This window comes from Mytilus edulis, chromosome 9 (assembly GCF_963676685.1).
Source record: "Mytilus edulis chromosome 9, xbMytEdul2.2, whole genome shotgun sequence".
Taxonomy (NCBI): Eukaryota; Metazoa; Mollusca; class Bivalvia; order Mytilida; family Mytilidae; genus Mytilus; species Mytilus edulis.
The window spans coordinates 86,215,998-86,235,236 of record NC_092352.1 but is presented as its reverse complement, the minus strand read 5'-3'; the positions used below and the strand labels follow the sequence as shown (position 1 = coordinate 86,235,236).

Genomic DNA, 19,239 nt, shown 5'->3' with positions numbered 1-19,239 from the left:
TAACATAAATGTTGTATTGTTGACAAGCAACATACCACCTTCAGCTATCAAGATCATACTATTTCAAGAGTTAATTAAGATTTGACAACTTTCTGATGCATCAAAGACTGACGGTTTTTGTTCTGCTGATTGCATTTGAATTATAGTTTCAGATAGTTAATTATGACTCAATCAGTAACCTTGTCATATATTTCATCTTAATTTCTTGACCTCATCATATATTCAAGAAGCTTAAAATAGTGATCCATTTCAGCGACTCTTCCCTAACACACATAACATAGTAAGTGGCTCCCCCACAACCTTTCATATGACCTTGTGAGAATATCTAATGTTGATTTTATATATCAAATATTAAATAACAATTGCAGACACTCTCTGCTATCAAATATACTCTTTTCAATAATTCATAATTCCACAAAGTGACAGTAAATATGTATGTTATAAAAAATCAATATTCAATAATCCTCTAGAGTAAAAACAAACATTAAATAGATGAAGTACACTTCCAGCAGAAAAAAAAATATAAGGAGGCCATGTACAATCTTTATCTTATTCTTATTCTTTTTTGGTTAAGAACAAAATGCCAAATGCAGGTTCATATATGAAAAGAAGCTCTAAATATAATAAAGCCATAACATTCTCATGAGGGTTGCTGGATTTTTATTTATAAAAAGCACTAGATTTTAATCGCAATCAATTTCTATTTTTTTCTGAACTTCATAATGGGACAGAATTCTAGCACTTTGTTCTTCTTTTTTATAAGCATTTGTCTTTCTTAATTTGGAATAAAGAAATCAAAAGTAGCAAAAACCAATTTAGCTTTCATTAATATCATATTATAATTCAACATTAATTACTTCAATTAACTAAATGTAATTATTAATGTTTATGAATTCTTTTAGAAAAAGTCATGCTCACAAAATTTTAATGAAAAAATGAAATAATATAATATTTCATGTTAAAATTAATGAGATTTTGATGGATTTCTGGAAGATCAAGTATATTATCTCCTTTATGATCAATGAAAATGCTTTTGTTGAATACCTTAGCAAATGTACTTTTAAAATTGCATGTAGATTACATAAATGGTGCTTTTTTTAAGACTAAAAGTTCCTTAAAATATCCATTTAATAAAATGGACAATATTTTCTAATAAAAGTCACTATAGTACAGTTATAATTTCTAAAGTGTTTCACAAAGAAAAAATATGTGATATTTAAATGTTATACAAATGTCACATTGCATGTAAATATATTACCGGTACTTTGATAACTAACAAACAAACACATATTGCAAATATACAAGTACAGTGTATTTGTTCAGCTTTATTTTTATTACAATAAAAACACAATAATCTTAAAGAAACAAACACGATAACAATAGATATCCACTAACATAGTTTGAAAAAAAAAATAAAGTATGGCTTTCAAGGGGGAATAACTTAAAATTAATATAAAGAACAAAATTTAAAGTGACTATGTTTGACCATTGGTCAGTGATATATATAATCCTGTCATGATTGGAAAGAATTTGTAGACTTCTTCAAGATATGTTGCAGATTATGATAATCAGATCAAATCAAAGCAATATGTTAAATTTTTTTCAGTTTTTTTATAACAGATGGACACGATTGAAGGGTCACTTTTTATTATCCAAAAATCATTTAGCATCAAGACAGGCCAAAGACTTATTTCAAAAATAAGAAGAGCACTCGTTCTGTGTAATTTTCTATTAATACAAGTAACTTAGTGACATTTATTCATATCTTAAAAAATGTAGGTGATTCAGAAGAAAAGTTTATCAATTACATAAATTTTGACTCAACAATTGGTTTTTGAAATTAATATTAAATTGGTTTGGCTTAGTAACTGCCAGATATAATTACGATAATGAATGAACCCTGTATGTATTTTTAAATGAACACTTTCTATGATTAATATAGGTCGGAAAAAAGCAAACATAAACTTATTAAAAAGAACAATCATTTTTTTGTTTTAAAAAATCTTAAGTCATTCATTAATATACTTGAAAGAAAATCATTCTATATTGTTAATAATAATAACAATGAAATACTAAAACAAATATTTGGTCCCTAAATGTTGATTTCCTTATACTCTCCACTCTTACATCACTCAAATTCATTTGCAGTTTTCTTTTATCAAAGAAAATGTTATGACTGACCAACAAAAAATTATGAGTTTCTGCTGTTATCTCATCAAATATTTTTTAGAATAGTTAGGTACTTAGATCAGGCACGGATCATGAGGGGGGGTTCCGGGGGTTGGAACCCCCCCCCCCCCCTTTTTAAAATGGCTGGATCCGCCCCTGTAGATAGTGAAATGGGATTTTCATACAAAACACTGCTATGTACAAAAGTTAAGAAATTTTCATTTTTTTGGGGTAATTTTTGTAGGTTTCTATCTAAACACAATTCTTCTACCAAAATAAGTCAATATTTTATCCCCCAACCACCCACCCACCCCCAATTTTTTTTTCTTTTTTCTCACAAATTTAAAACTTAATTTATTAATGTTTTACAAAGTATACTGGAAACATTGAAGTAATCAACTTAAAAACATCAAAGTATAATAAATGAAATGTACAAATGAAATCATAACCCTGATATAATTGGCCATAACATGCTTAAGTACTATATGTCTTAATGATTTTTTGATACATTGCTTGGAATTAAAGAATATTTAAATACTGTTGTTTTGTTGTGCCCTACGAAAATGAAAATGTCCAAGAATCACACTGGTATTGAATTAGGTATGTCGTCATCGCGTAGATCATAGATGTGAAAATTGGCACCACTGGTGGCTAAATGAGAATACATTTCATTCTGATTAGTAATTGAATTCTTTCTTAAATCATTTGAACTTCTACGTCGATTTGTCTTTCTGACCAGTTCAGGTGAACCTCTTTCATTCCATGAATAATTACTATCATTATGAATGTTAGATTCTGAATTTCTACTTTTATTCAAATGTCTGAGTTCCTCTTTACTCCATGATGAACACTCACTTGATGAAGAGATTTCAGAGTTATCTTCACTGTTACTGGTCGGAGTATAAACTACCACAGGATTGTGTACTCCGACTGGACTATCTCTCTTGGGAGAAGAGTCTGGAGATAACTCCATAGAAGGAACACTTGATTGGTTAGACTTCCTCACTAAAGGTGCACTTGATTGGTCCTCTTCACTGATGTGAAGGGATGGCAATGAATTTTTAATTTGTTCTTCATCACTACTTAAATCGCCTTCACTAAATTTAGGGACCTTTGGTTTTTTATATGCCATTAATTCCTTCTCATTTTTTATAACTGGTTCAATGCTTGTCATATTATTATTAGAACTATTCCGATTTTCATGATTTTCAGAGCCAGTGTTTGGCTGACTTCTTCGACCATCTGATATACCTGACAACCTTGAACGAGAATTACGTCTTGGACCTGCATTCCTTAGAAAATCCTCATTGTCCATTGGATTGAGATACAGATTCAAGTTTGTATGTGGGTTGGGAGTAACGAAACTTGTTTCATCCGTCTGGGTCTCCTACAAAATTAATCAATATTTTATTCGAACTTTTTCAAACCTTTTATCATGGTGTATGTTATATAAAAGGTATTAAAGAAGCAATTAAAACATTTTAGATCGTCATTGAGATTACTTTTATAAATACTGTTACAATGAAACAACTATTTATTTGGAAAAAATATGTTTTGCTATTTCATTTTAAAGAGAAAAGAAAACAGCATAAATTAACCTCATAATTATATATTCCTCATATGGTACCTATATATAAACTGGTCAATAATAATAAATAAGCAGTATTTTTCATGTACAAATGTATTTATTTATTGTGGTTTGTTCAAATGACCAGTGACAAATATTTGAGCATATTTAAGATGACATCAAATAGACAATAAAACCAATAGAAAAGCTCAGCAAACTTGGTCATCTAAGATGAAGGGAGACAATTTGAATGGCCAGTGAAACACAGGGTTCAATAGATTTTGGAATGCCCTTACCAAAAAGTGCTAACATGTTGCACATAAGATGCTCACGTTAGTAACTAACATGATTGCACACAAGTTTTTTAACTTGCAAATTAGGTGAGCATTTTGTGAGCAAAAAAATTGCACATATGAAACTAACCTAATTTGCATGTTAAAAACCTCACGTGCAACTGCTCATATGAGCTTTTGTTTCACATGTGCATTTTATTAGATTGCTCATATGAGCAGTTGCTCACATGTTGCACACGTGAATATTATAGTTGACCAAAACAAAATGGCTGCTTTAAAAAAAGGAATATTTTTCAAATTTAAATAAAAATCTTAAATAATTCAGTTGAAAATAAAATAACTGATACATCATGTTAAAAGAGTTATTCTTTAATTATTGTCAGTTAATTATGATTTTCATATCATTTTTTTTTTTTTTATTTAAACCATTATCATGATCATGACTAAAAACATAACATTACATTATAAAACTAATAGAGGGACTTGCAAGTTTAGTACACAATGAATGTCTTTGATTAATAAGTACTGTTTTTCAAAAAGTTTAAAAAGGAAAATCTTTATATATGTAGAACTTATTTTGAAGCAACCTGTATATATTCCCATAAAGGACTTAAAATTGTAATATATTTCAAAATCTGACACAAAAATGAAAATAATGAAATAGAAATGATAACTTACAAATAATTAACCACAGCCACACTAGTTGTATCAGATTTCAACAATGCCTTTCTTCAAATAGCACAATATAGGACTTAACATTTTCCATATCCATCTACCTCCATTTATTGCATGCTTTTCATGAATTTGAATTTACAGGAAGTACATGACTGGGCATGTCATTTTGAAAAAGCTCATATGAGCAATGATGTAGGTTAGTTTTGAATGGTTAGAAGAATGGAAAAACTTTTCAAAGTACAAAACTAACATAAAACTAACATGGATGATAAAAGCTCACCTGAGGTTTGAATTGCACATGTGAACATTATGTTAGATTTTTGTGGGCACATATGAACTACCAAACTGCACATATGAGCAACCTGATTTGCATACAATTCTTACTTGCATCTCATGTGCTTCACATGCTTTTGTGCTTTTGTTAGCAATTTCTGTATGGGTGGCCTATGGACCTATCAAAGAGTTGTTCTAGCTCTCTCTCTCTCTACATGAGGCATCAGATTTACAATCTTAATTCCAACCTAACATGTCTGTGTATTTAAACATTAAAGACAGCCATGTAAAAACCCATATTTAGCATTGGTTTTATAGACAGAATTCCTGAATTTCTGAAGAAACAAACTTCAAATAACAACTATTTTGTGACCTATGTGGCCTTTTTAGCTTTTTGTACATGCTTAATTGAGTGCTTGACTTAGTCCTTAACATATTTTCACTGAACTTGTATACATTTTTGTTTAGGGGCCAGCTGAAGCACCCCTCAGGGTGTGGGATTTTCTTGCTGTGTTGAAGACCCATTGGTGGCCTTTGGATATTTTCTGCTGTTTGGTTGGGTTATTGTCTCTTTGACACATTCCCCATTTCCATTCTCAACTTAATGTACTGTGAGTGAGTCCTGTTAATATTCAACCCCTAATTATTGCAACACAGTGGACTGTTTTAACCCATGCAACCAACATATATATATATAATCTCACCCTGTGATTCATGGTAACACGTTCATATAGTTTGAACTTTGAAATCTCTGAGACTTCATCTAGACTAGGTAGTTTGCTGTACGAAGGTGGAATGTTTTTAGTTTGATTATTTTGCTGCCTCTTTTCTGCCTGCCTTCGGAAGAATCTATTTCTTCTTCTCCTGTAATACAAAATAAAAATATCACTATAAAAAACATTAGCAATTGGATTACGAAAATTTTTATACATGTATTTATGAAAAACAAGTGAAACTGCAAGCTACTGCTCACTGATGATACCCCCGCCGCAATTGGATAATTTTAATAGTGTAAAAATATGCAAGTGTTCGGTAAACAGGAAGTTGTTGAGTGATGAATCTAAAAACGCATTACACGGTATAGCTGACTTGTATAAATCCTGAAACCAAATTTCAGAAATCCTTGTATAGTAATTCCTGAGAAAAATGTGACGAAAATTTTCAACTTGGCTATCATATGTAAAATCATACAAGTGTTCGGTAAACAGGAAGTTGTTGAGTGATGAATCTGAAAACGCATCACACAGTATCAGACTTATATAAACCCTGAAACCAAATTTCAGAAATCCTTGTATTGTAGTTCCTGAGAAAAATGTGACAAAAATTTTCAACTTGGTTATCATTGGTAAAATAATACAAGTGTTCGGTAAACAGGAAGTTGTCGAGTGATGAATCTGAAAACGCATCACACGGTATAGCTGACTTATATCAAGTCTGAAACCAAATATCAGAAATCCTGGTAGTGTAGTTCCTGAGAAAAATGTGACGAAAAATATTCATGGGACGGATTGACTGACTGACAGACTGACGGACTGACGGACTGATGGACTGATGGGCTGACAGACTGACAGAAGGACAGACAGAGGTAAAACAGTATACCCCCTTTTTTTCAAAACGGGGGTATAAAAATCATATACCATAAGTATGCAATAAATTACGATATAATATTTTAAACATAAGTTTAAAGTTTAGTAAATCTGCGTTAATCCCTATACAGTGTACTGAATATGACAACATTTCTGAGAAATACTGTTATTTAATAGCCATGTATCAAATATAAGTCACTTTTATTCCCTATTGGAAATAATTAGCTCCTCATATATTCATATTTTTATACTGCGCTGGATTTCAAATATTCTGCTCTAAGTGTTACTGATAATGGTTAATCAAGATCAGGTCTTTGGAAGTAGGAAACATATAAAGTATTACTTTCATTTATTGTCCTTTTTCAACTTAATTGTTCATAGATGGTCTTTATATTAAATGAATGAACAACAAAATCAAGCTGACCTTGAACATCAATTTTAAAAAGCATAATTCTATGATATTCATTGATACAAACTGTCCTATTGTAAAACAAATTCATTCAAGTCAGAGAAAATGGTGCCCTACAAATTCTTTTTTTTTTTGAGAAAAAAAACAAATTTCTTCATGTTTTACATGCTGAAATATCCATGAGAGGTAACCATTGAAAGATCCATTGATCTGACTTATCCAGGTTTTAATATCAATGAAATTTGAAAGAAACCGCAATTTTCTAGGGTGGGCATCCCCATAAATTTCTGATTTAAACCAGAAAGAGTCAAATATTATATATATAAAACAAGAATGTGTCCTCAGTACACGAATGCCCCACCCGCACTATCATTTTCTATGCTCATTGGACCGTGAAAGTAGAGTAAAATCTCTAATTTGGCATTAAAATTAGAAAGATCATATCACAGGGAACATGTGTACCAAGTTTGAAGTCGATTGGACTTCAACTTCATCAAAAACTACCTTGACCAAAAACTTTAACCTGAGGCGGGACAGACGGACGGACGGACGGACGAACGGACGAACGAACGGACGCACAGACCAGAAAACATAATGCCCCTCTACTATCGTAGGTGGGGCATAAAAAGCCTTTGAAAAATCCAGAGCTCATTTTCTGTACACCATAACTAAGATAATCTTAGACGGTAACACACGCCTACCATTCATAGAGAAATCCTACATTCTGACACTAAAACTTCAGATAAATGTTTATAGATTCAAAAGAATCTGTATATTTACAGATATGCCCTATAGCTGTCTGGGAAATTAAATTTATATAGCATAAGATTTCACAATATGTAAAATCATGTAGGTTAACCATACATTATTTTTCTTAAACAATTCGACTTTTCTGGCTGAAAATGGAGATTCAACATTTAATGAGACTTTATTAAAAGCCATTTAACATTCTTATGTTTTACAATGACATAAAAAGGTCAAATAAAGAGGGCAATGAATATTTTAACTCAATCATGAATTAATGTCCATTACGGTAGGTCGGAGACCACAATTATTTCGTAGTGCATTTCTTTTAGAACATAAATGAAAATTTAAAAAATTCCACCTGCACTTTCTCAATTAAATTTTTACAGTGTGTTGTACTACTTTTGGGACAAATTATAGAAAAATTTTAGAAAAATTCATAGGCTCTAACTGAAAATATGGACAATTTTATGTTTAGGGTGTCTTGAAATCTTTTGACAGCTTCCGAAGTGCTAATTTTTAACCTTTTTCAGCTCGACCAAATCACTACTTTCCTTTACAATTCTGGACCCAAATATTATTACAGTGTAATTTCACCCCCTACTTGCAATTTGAGGCATAAAACATGGAGAAATAAATTTGAAAGGGGTATAAAAAACATTGGCAAGTAACCCACTGTCAGCACTAATTTTATATTCGTGAACAACGAAAATCAAGGGACGACAATTGTGGTCTCGGACCATTAGTATTAAAAATGCATTTTTCTCTGAATAAAGGACTCTTTCCAGTGTTTATAATTTCTAATGTACTGGGTCACTCTCTGCAATTAATGTCTCTCTTTATTTTAGACCCTGTACAATTATATGCTATCTCATATGTATCCCTATTATCTGAAAATCTACTATACCCCTCTAAAAACATAGTGACTTAGTGTAGACAACAGGAGATAATACTTATTTCCTAAAGCATTATAATGGGTTCCTTGAAGAAGATTTTCTGTCTCTATTTTTTCAATGACTTTTTATTTGTCTTCATATATATATATATAATAAATGTTTTGGACTTATTGCTTTGCTCATTAGTAGATGCTAGATATGTCTGAGACTGTAACCAAATGACAAAAAAATGCATCTTTACCTCAAAATACTTGATACCAAATGATTGTCTATACAGTATCTACAATATCTCTAAATTTCTAAAATCTTATGTCTTCTAATCCCACTCCATTGACACCTGTGTTTATAATATACTCATACTTACTTGGCAAGTAGATATGAAGCGATGCAGATACAAACAAAGACTAAGATACCAATTACACCTAATGACCTTGAACCCTCACCCACATGACCCCTGTGTATATAACCCCTCACCCTCTTGACCCCTGTGTATATAATAAACCAGTACTTACTTGGCAAGTAGATATGAAGCAATGCAGATACAAACAAAGACTAAGATACCAATAACACCTAATGTCCTTGAACCCCCACCCTAGCCTTGACCCCATTGTATATAATATACCAGTACTTACTTGGCAAGTAGATATGAAGCGATGCAGATACAAACAAAGACTAAGATACCAATAACACCTAATGTCCTTGAACCCCCACCCTAGCCTTGACCCCATTGTATATAATATACCAGTACTTACTTGGCAAGTAGATATGAAGCGATGCAGATACAAACAAAGACTAAGATACCAATAACACCTAATGTCCTTGAACCCCCACCCTAGCCTTGACCCCATTGTATATAATATACCAGTACTTACTTGGCAAGTAGATATGAAGCGATGCAGATACAAACAAAGACTAAGATACCAATAACACCTAATGTCCTTGAACCCCCACCCTAGCCTTGACCCCATTGTATATAATATACCAGTACTTACTTGGCAAGTAGATATGAAGCAATGCAGATACAAACAAAGACTAAGATACCAATAACACCTAATGACCTTGAACCCCCACCCTAGCCTTGACCCCATTGTATATAATATACCAGTACTTACTTGGCAAGTAGATATGAAGCAATGCAGATACAAACAAAGACTAAGATACCAATAACACCTTATGTCCTTGAACCCCCACCCTAGCCTTGACCCCATTGTATATAATATACCAGTACTTACTTGGCAAGTAGATATGAAGCAATGCAGATACAAACAAAGACTAAGATACCAATAACACCTAATGTCCTTGAACCCCCACCCTAGCCTTGACCCCATTGTATATAATATACCAGTACTTACTTGGCAAGTAGATATGAAGCGATGCAGATACAAACAAAGACTAAGATACCAATAACACCTAATGACCTTGAACCCCCACCCTGGCCTTGACCCCATTGTATATAATATACCAGTACTTACTTGGCAAGTAGATATGAAGCGATGCAGATACAAACAAAGACTAAGATACCAATAACACCTAATGTCCTTGAACCCCCACCCTAGCCTTGACCCCATTGTATATAATATACCAGTACTTACTTGGCAAGTAGATATGAAGCGATGCAGATACAAACAAAGACTAAGATACCAATTACACCTAATGACCTTGAACCCCCACCCTGGCCTTGACCCCTGTGTATATAATAAACCAGTACTTACTTGGCAAGTAGATATGAAGCGATGCAGATACAGACAAAGACTAAGATACCAATAACAATACCAATTATAGTTAATCTGCGATCGTTCTCCAAAGCTTTCTGGTCTGAAATAGAAATAAATACATTGTATTCTCTTTTCATGATCAGGTCCAGTATTTTTTTTAAATAATTCTATACAAAGCAATTTATATATTTTTCAAAAAACACTATCAAATGACTTATTTTTTTAATCAAATCCAAATAGCACAATAACATGATATTTTATTATCTAACATTACTGTATAATAGTTGTTTTTTTGTTTAAGATACTGTCCAATGCTTGTATTTAGACAGGTCCTCTATCTCTGATCTCTAACGTTTTTTTCATTATAATTATAAATATACTGTCTAATTCATTATTTGAAAAATTGAATAAATTTCATGTGTCAGAATTAGACTTCAAGAGTTTCTATAATATGTACAAGATCAGAACTATTTTTTTTTTTAAACTTTATTTTTTCTCTGCTCATTTTTTATTTTATTTTATTTTATTTTATCATCAAAATTTCAAAATTTTGAGAATTAACAGAACTTATCAGTCACTGATTTTATCGTTTTCTTTATGTACAATTTTCTGACAGGTATGATCTACATTTACACATATTTTTACATACTAATCTTTTTAATGTGCTTGATAAATTTCATTCAATCTAATTTTTGCACACAAGCGCTGCTAAATCAAAGCAATGTTTAACATTTCAACTTTTCCTTCACCTGGTTTTCTGTTCACCTGGTTTTCTGTGCAGTTGTATTATAAAGTGATACAAGGTATTCAACACAATATGTATACACCAACAACATAAAGATGATATTCATAGCTCACACAGATTACAAAAAGATGTATAGAAATTGAAAAATATTTGAACTATAAACGTCCCTTCAAATCTCCAGTGTACCACTTTAACACAAGATATTGGTAAAAGTTGAAAAGTTTCTATGGAAACAAAAGTTATATATATATATGAGAGAAGTTTCTGATTATATATACAGATATAATAAGATATTAATTTAATATCAATGATTTCACCTTCTGTAGTATAGTGTTGATGACAACGAACCATCTTTGATAACGGTAACTACAAACTATTAAATTATTAAATTATAACTTAAATACTTCGACAATGAACACAAAAAGTCCTATAACATTGGCTTTAACAGGATGAATGAGTTTTTAAGTCAACTTACTTTATTTAATTCTAAACATCTACTCAACAACATGTATAACTTTTTAAATCCTAAATCTAAATTATATGGGGAGATTTTTTGGGGTAAAATGACCTTGAAATTAACATTTAGAAATCAAAATCCCACTTCCTTTATTGGATTGCTAAAGCTTTTGCTTCTAAAAGTTTTCATTGGCCTTAACTATACCAGAGTAACCAGACTTTAATGGTTACCAAAGTTTATAGTGTGAATTTTCTTTTCTTCTTTATCCCTTTATCATTTGAACAAAAATATCCCCTTACATAAAGTTTTGACGAAAGTTGTATTTGATAATGATTGGCCTGTTGCCCACCCAAGTTTAAACAATGTTCATGGAATTTTTTTCAACCTCAAACTTAGTTTCTAATTTAGAAGTTAAATTAAATTAATCAATTATATTCCGGCATGGGTTGCATGCTTTTTTAATTAAAACTTGTCTTTTGACACAAGAACATGAATTTTATGTTTCCTATTGCTCTTGAAATTAACTGACCTTTGAAAAAATCTAAAAATGCACAACTGCACATGTTATGAATTAAATCTTAGTTAAGTCCATCCCAAAATACTCTAGAAAAGATTAGTCATTGAAAAACTTAGAAAAGGAAAAAAGTCGCCAAATTAAATCTTGTATGAATTGAAAATTGGAGTTTTACTACTATTTGAAGTAATTTAGAGTATTTTACTAAAAATCCTAACAAAATGAAAAGATTTTATATTGACAACCTTCCCAAAATATAAAATTGTCAGAATCCATGTTTTGCCATGGAATACCCCAAAAATTTTGTAGTAATAAAAAAAACCACATGGTGCACATCTACATGTGGAATGAGGTCTGTAGATTATGCACTAACAGACAGACAGACAGACAGGTGAAGTCAATGCGTCTCCACACACATCTATGTCGGGAAGACATAAAAATTTAAAATTGAAATGTGATATTCCATCTCTTTAATTTCAAAGTTAAATTAAATTTAAAATTTATAAGATTTGTTTATGATCCCTGTTTAATTAAAATCTATGTTTAATTCCTTGCCATATGTATAATATACCTACTGGATGCTACTTTGCCAAAAATCAATTTCCTGTACTCGCATCGGTCCCCTTGGTGCGTGGCGGGACACCTATCAGGTGGGAGATAAAAAGTTCAGATATTAAATAAAAACCAATCAAAATCAAGAAGAATGAGAAAATATTTTATTATTAAGTCCAGAAATTATGGCTGTTGTTCATTTTTCTTTCTTCCACAATTTTCACAATTATTTTTTTTGCGAAACATTAATATGGTCTGAAACTTTTCAACCAAAAGTGCAACAAACACCATTCATATTCCTGAACTTCATAACAAAAGTGCATTAATACAGTGCAGACATCTGGCAAGAGTAATATGCAAACATAAGCAATATAATTATTAATACCAATTCTACAAATTTAGATGTAAAATACCTGACCACCAAAGAAAACTTTCATTAAGCATCGTTCTAATTTTTCCTTCTGTTAATTAACAGTTTTATTTAAAAAATATTTAAAATCTTTTCCTTTTTAGAAATCTTGAACTTCATCCAAAAAATCTTTTAGAAATCTTGAACTCCATCCAAAGTATTTGGAATTGGTATTATGTGATAGGTGCTGGGATATTATAGTGGTCCTCTGTCTGTAAGCTTTCCAGTCGGCGCTTATCTGCATTCAAGTTCATTAGCTATTGTTTAAGTTCAACTTAACAAAACATGCATGTTAAAATTCCATTAAAGAACTTAATTGCCACAGCCTATATTTTAGAAGTTATCTTCCTGGGACTAACTATCTAAAAATAATTGGTCTCTTAAAACAAGAAATATACTGGTCTCTTAAATCACAGAATAAAGTGGTCTTTCAAATCAAGATAAATAAAGTGGTCTTTCAAATTAAGACTGACTTAGAAAAATAAGGACATACAATAGTTTTAATAGTTTTAACTGTTTACTTTATTAAATTGATATATTTCACACACATTTTTTTTTTAAATTTCAGCAGTATATTCATTATGCATATTTTTCAACTAACTATAGTTGCTGGTTTTAGGACATTACAGTATAATTCAATATGTCTAAATGAATTTTCCATAAAATAAAACAATTTTATGATCTACTTCAGCTTCACATTCAGTCATTTTATTTGTCCATTAAATTTTCATAAAATTTCATGCTAATGCAGTCATTCAAACAATTTTATGAGAAAAAATGCATACAAAATTTCATATCCTAACTCTGTCATTCTAGCTTGAATTATTAGTATTGGGAAATTTTATACTTTTTCATGCTTTTAATTTGTATTTTCATGCAAACTGCATATGAAAATTTGATTTAACAGGCAAGGTTAATTTTGGTTATATGAGCATTTCAAAGTTATCAAATTGGTTCTTAATTAATTAATTAATAATTATTCCTTTCATATAATTCATTCAAAAAATGTTAAAACTGAACAGGAATTTTCATCATATGTATTAAAATTTGTAAAAAAAAATATAAATATTTAAAAGAGTTGATTAATTCCGCAATCACTTTAAACCACTTAAATAATATAGACATCAACCTATCACAAAAATAAAATTTTAAAAATATGAACAATTTTGAAAATAATGCATGCCATGCTAAAGAAAACCATAGCAACAGGGTGAACTTGAATGCTAAAACTGTAGGGTATCCTACCCCAGTCCTCTATAGCTGGAATGTTCTTTGGTAGTCTCCTCTGCTCGCATCTCTCACCTGTGTGCGTATCCGGGCAGCTAAAAACCAGTGGCAAAATCATAGAAATAACATTCTTCAACTTGTAAAATCACAAACAAATTAATATGGTACTAATGTTGTTGTTTTTTGTATCATAAGGATGGATGCATATTGTGTATTACTGTGGATTCAGTTTTTGTGGATTTCATATATGTTAATCACAAATTTACTTTTTCCAAGAAGTACACATTATCTATAGACTTAATTGTTTACACCACAAAATCAAATATTTGTAAAGAAAAAAACTATTTTTCCTCAATCCTAGAAAATTGGTTTATATATAAAAAAATAAATGAATCCATATTATACTTCATTGTAAGGGTTTTTGCAGATTTTGTTACCCTGATCTTTTCATTATTTAAAGATTTTTTGTGATTTAAGGGAGTAGGCCTTGGTTTAGGGAGATAACTCTTTAAATCAGTAATGTACGTGTTTGTAAAAGCCAAGTTTTGTCAATACATTTTAAGCATTTACCTGAAACAGATTGGAAATAATCTATGTATCCCAGAAGCTTAGAACATATTTATGAAAATGGCTGACACAAACGTACTGAGGATTTTCAGAGTTATTTCCCTTAACCTAGATCTGCCTCCTTAAAAATCAATAATAATCAGTATAACTTTTAGGACTATTCCATTGCATTCTATACCAAGATGAATTAATTACAATAAATCATATGGATAAAAGGAGATACTGGGTGAATATCAATGAGACAGCAATAGAACAACATAGAAAAACCAAAAGACAACAATGGTCAACATGCAGTCTTCAGCAATGGAAAGGGGAGACAATATGTCAAGCTCCAAATTGCCCTAAAAAGTGGAAGTAAAAAAAAGTAGCAATATATTAAATAGATTATATTAAAGGTCTTCTTTCAAACTGTTTTAAATGTACAATGACATTATGAGCGCATTTGTTTCTAACCTAAACGATGTAAACGATTACGCGCGTAGTCGTTTAATCCATTTGTTTCTTACATTTTTTGGTCAACGTTGACATCGTTCACGTAAACGATGTACGCGCAAAATAGTCTCGTAGTCGTTGATCGTTTATCGTTGAGACGTGTAAACGATATATTTGTTTCTGCATCTGTCATTTAAATAATTACGAGCACGTGTTGTTTTCGCAAAGTCCTGGTTATTTATTTCCTGGACTTTTACCTGTTTGTTTACAGTGCGTGAGTGTAATCTATTTCTGTCTGACTATGCGGGGTCGATAAAGTTTATTAAACGATGTATTTGTTTCTAGCAGCTCAACGTTTACTAAACGATAGTCATAGATGACAAAATTTCGGGTTAGAAACAAATGCATTCTATGTATGAAATCATTATATCATTTCAAGTACATTCTACATTTTCTTAAAACTTATGTATTCCTTTCTGATTTAGTACCGGTACTACAATTTGATTTTCATTATGATTAAAATACTACATTAACACTTTTTTCCATAAAAGTTTTTAGATAAAGTTCTTAAATAAAATGAAATAATGAAAAAATAACCACTAAATCAAATTCCTATCTTTGAACTATTTAGAGGACACAGTAAACCTATATATCTTAAATTATCTAAAATGATATGATGTTTGCCTCCCAATAGCAGCATGATAAGATATGACTTCTTAGCACTAGTTAGAATATGATAAATAGGTTTCCCTTCTGTTAAGAATAAAATAAGTTAGCATAAAAAAGACAGCAATCTAAACACAAAATTTCATCTAGTTATATATATTGAGAGGTCAATCCATCAAGACAATCTGGTTTTTTTCACAGGGGATCCAGCCATAAAAAGGGGGGGGGGGGGGGGGTGCATTGATCGTCATAACAAGGGGGGTTCATTGATGGTTTCATGGTAAATTTGCAGACATATAAACTAATTTCCTCTTTATACATTTGTATCTCTCTAACTATAAGAATCATGTCAAGAACTGCACAGAGATTGACAAAAGAGACCATGATAAGAGATTGTTGACCTCTCAAAGTACCTTTTTATGCCTTTATTTATGGCTTGCTGTCTCACCACCTGTTTCTTATCTTATATTCATATTAATTATACAGTAAATTAAAAAAAAAATAACTGATAATACAGTAAATCACAACAGTAATGACAGTAATTTTTTTCAAATAAGATATAAATATATCTTCAAAAATATCACATGCAAGTATAAATTTTTTTACAAAATTTGGTCTGAAAATTTACAACAAAACTTATTTTTGAAATTTAAACTGAAACCATTTAAATAATATAAAGATGCATGCTTTAGGGTTTATCAATATCTTATTCTTTTTCAACGATTGCATGGCTTTATAAGCAAAATGTGACTTTATTTTTAAATAATTGAAATAGATAAAATGTTAAGTATCAAGGCATAGCAACTTTTAAAAACATAAAAAAGGGAACTTATATTGGTAACAATATGGAGTAACAGACATATCTTGCATTATTTGTCAAGTTTGTTCCATATATCATTGGTCTCTATTGAAACTTTTTAATGTTTCTGTGGTTTTTATCAGAATTCAACACTTTAAAATTAGCATACATGATAGGATCACTCCCACCATCATGAATTAAAATAAATTCCCAATCTATGTTCATAATTTTGTTTCATTACATTTACCCAAGGCTTACTATATATGGTTTTATTGATGTATAATCATAAATGGATATGTAAACGGAGGAGTTTTACACCCACCATATCCTCCTCTTGGCTACAGGCAGCCAATGTACGAGATATTCTGGCGTTTTATAAATTATTCTGAAAGGTTTTAAAAGGGAGAGTTTAATACAACTACCCTGTTCCCCTCTGGGTACAGGACTGCTTACATATGCAGTCTTTTGTTCATGAATAATTCAAAAAAGTTTAAACCAGGATAGGTTTTTCTTCGGAACATTTTATTTTAAAAAGTGTATACCTATATATAACTTATAAGAGACAGGTAGAATGAAATAAATATCTTTATCTGATATGACAGGCTTGAATGTGTAGGGAGACACAAAAAAATAAAATATCCAATCCTGTTTATACAAATAGACAATGATCATGCAATACAGTGAATTATCTTACATGTACACGCAACAGTTTTTGGTTATATTTTCTATCGAATCTCCTCTCTCGATAGAATTCCTGATAGTAAGCAATGAAAAAAATGAACAACTTCTTCAGTTAAATATCTTTATCATTTTGCCTCTGAATTGCCCTAAAAATAACTCTCTTCCATTTTTGTTTGTTTTTATTTAATTTTTTTTTTGGGGGGGGGGGGGTGAATTTGCTTGCTTTTTGGGTGAGGAAAATCTGTAAATGTGAGTCAATTCAATCGTGTAAAATTTTTAGACTACATTTGATTACTTGTAATCTTTAGTACTGCTGACATGTGACAAGAGAGTAACAGAAAACAAAAAGACACAATTTTCACTTTCCAAGAAAATTTGTCTGATCTTGAAAGTGGTTACATCATAGAAACCTTCTTAATGCGTCTGCCTAACAATATAATATCCCTCTGATGGACAAATAAGAAAACTGGTATTCATATTACAGATCCCGACCTCTCCCATTATTGAATTAATGCTTCAGAATTGCTATAGTGAGTCTGACAGGTGACGGAAACATTCCATAACTTCTTCAAATACAAAATATTATTGACTTACTAAAAGACATTTACAGAATCCCCGCCAGAGAGGATTTTAGTATAAACCGAATATCCTGGACCGATTCCAATAATAAAGGGGTTGTAGACAGCATCTGTTTTATACGATACAAAGATCAATAAAACTATACCCAATAACTTAGTGGTATTGATATATAAACTCTATCAGAGCCAAGAAAATTGGCCAATTTGTTGAAAACGTTGAAAAGTAAACAGAGTGTTACAGAAATGATTAACAGCATGATGATAATGGGGGTTTGATAAGAAGAAGATTGTGATCAATATCTCGTATAACTATCTGTAAGGCCTTTTTACTAATAATGCTTTTGATTTAATTAAAATTGTGAAGAAATCTACAGTTTCCTGTCAAAAACATCTTTGGGGGATTTTCTCTTCTGAAACTTTGAAGCTTTCTGTGGGTAGATGCACTGACTTTAAGGATAATTAATTTAGATCAGCTGTAGCTAATACAAGTTTTAATCAAAGTCCTCTGTTCAATTTTATTTTCACTCCCTTTCATGACAAACAACAAACTCAGATTTTATAAGTTTTGAAGTGCCAACTCACTCACATCTATAAAGACAGTTATTACCGATTTAAACTTTTTTCAAAAACCCACTCTTACCACAAGATGATGATCTCTAAACCGTACATTAGCAATCAAAGAATGAACTATAGAAGTACTTTTGTCTTTGAGGAGATAGATTATGTTCATACAGTTTTAAATTCATCTATGACTGAAACAATATAAACATTAGGAGATGGTATGAATAATAACCAATGAGACAATTATGATCCACCAGAGTTCAAATCAGGTGGATATCAGCAATTATAGTTCAATGTACTGTCTGCAAAACAATAGGGGATATAATAATATGTAAGAAAGAGTGTATGAGAAAAATCATTGAAATGCAGTAACTGTAAGTGGTTTAGGAGGAGTTATGTCCCATGTTGAAAATGTTGTCAAGTACTATCATTGTACTAAGGGAACTAAAAAAAAATGTTTGTATTCAAAAATTAGAATTAAACATTGCACAAAATATATACAGGCTTTAATAGGACAAAAAAACAAGCTACAAGGTTTCATAGATTTCAGTCAGTATTTAGGAAGAGATTGGAATAAAAAGTGCACAAAAGTATGAAAGACTATAAAGATTGTATGTTCAAAACAACCATGCATAAAAATTCACGGATAAATTTGATTAAGCAGAATTGAATTTAATCTAAGATGAAGTAACCAATAGTAATATTGATTTGGATACCACAAAGC

At 30.9% G+C, this 19,239-nt stretch overlaps 1 protein-coding gene across 9 annotated transcripts in view; it reads right to left on the bottom strand.

Annotated features, from left to right (window-relative positions):
- Positions 1 to 2,323: 2,323 nt before the first annotated feature.
- LOC139489267 (pro-neuregulin-1, membrane-bound isoform-like) overlaps positions 2,324 to 19,239 on the bottom strand; it is a 60,209-nt gene continuing 43,293 nt past the window's right edge. For 3 of the 9 annotated variants that reach the window (XM_071275521.1, XM_071275525.1, XM_071275528.1), the window contains 5 exons: positions 17,390 to 17,449; positions 14,250 to 14,326; positions 10,325 to 10,427; positions 5,682 to 5,841; positions 2,487 to 3,556 (listed from right to left, as the gene is read on the bottom strand). In XM_071275521.1, the coding sequence (XP_071131622.1) occupies positions 2,750 to 3,556; positions 5,682 to 5,841; positions 10,325 to 10,427; positions 14,250 to 14,326; positions 17,390 to 17,449 (1,207 nt within the window). In that variant the 3' untranslated portion in view covers positions 2,487 to 2,749. Of the gene's footprint in view, positions 3,557 to 5,681; positions 5,842 to 10,324; positions 10,428 to 12,618; positions 12,687 to 14,249; positions 14,327 to 17,389; positions 17,450 to 19,239 lie in introns of all 9 variants that reach the window. The other 6 variants (XM_071275523.1, XM_071275526.1, XM_071275529.1 and 3 more) reach the window with 3 other exon arrangements.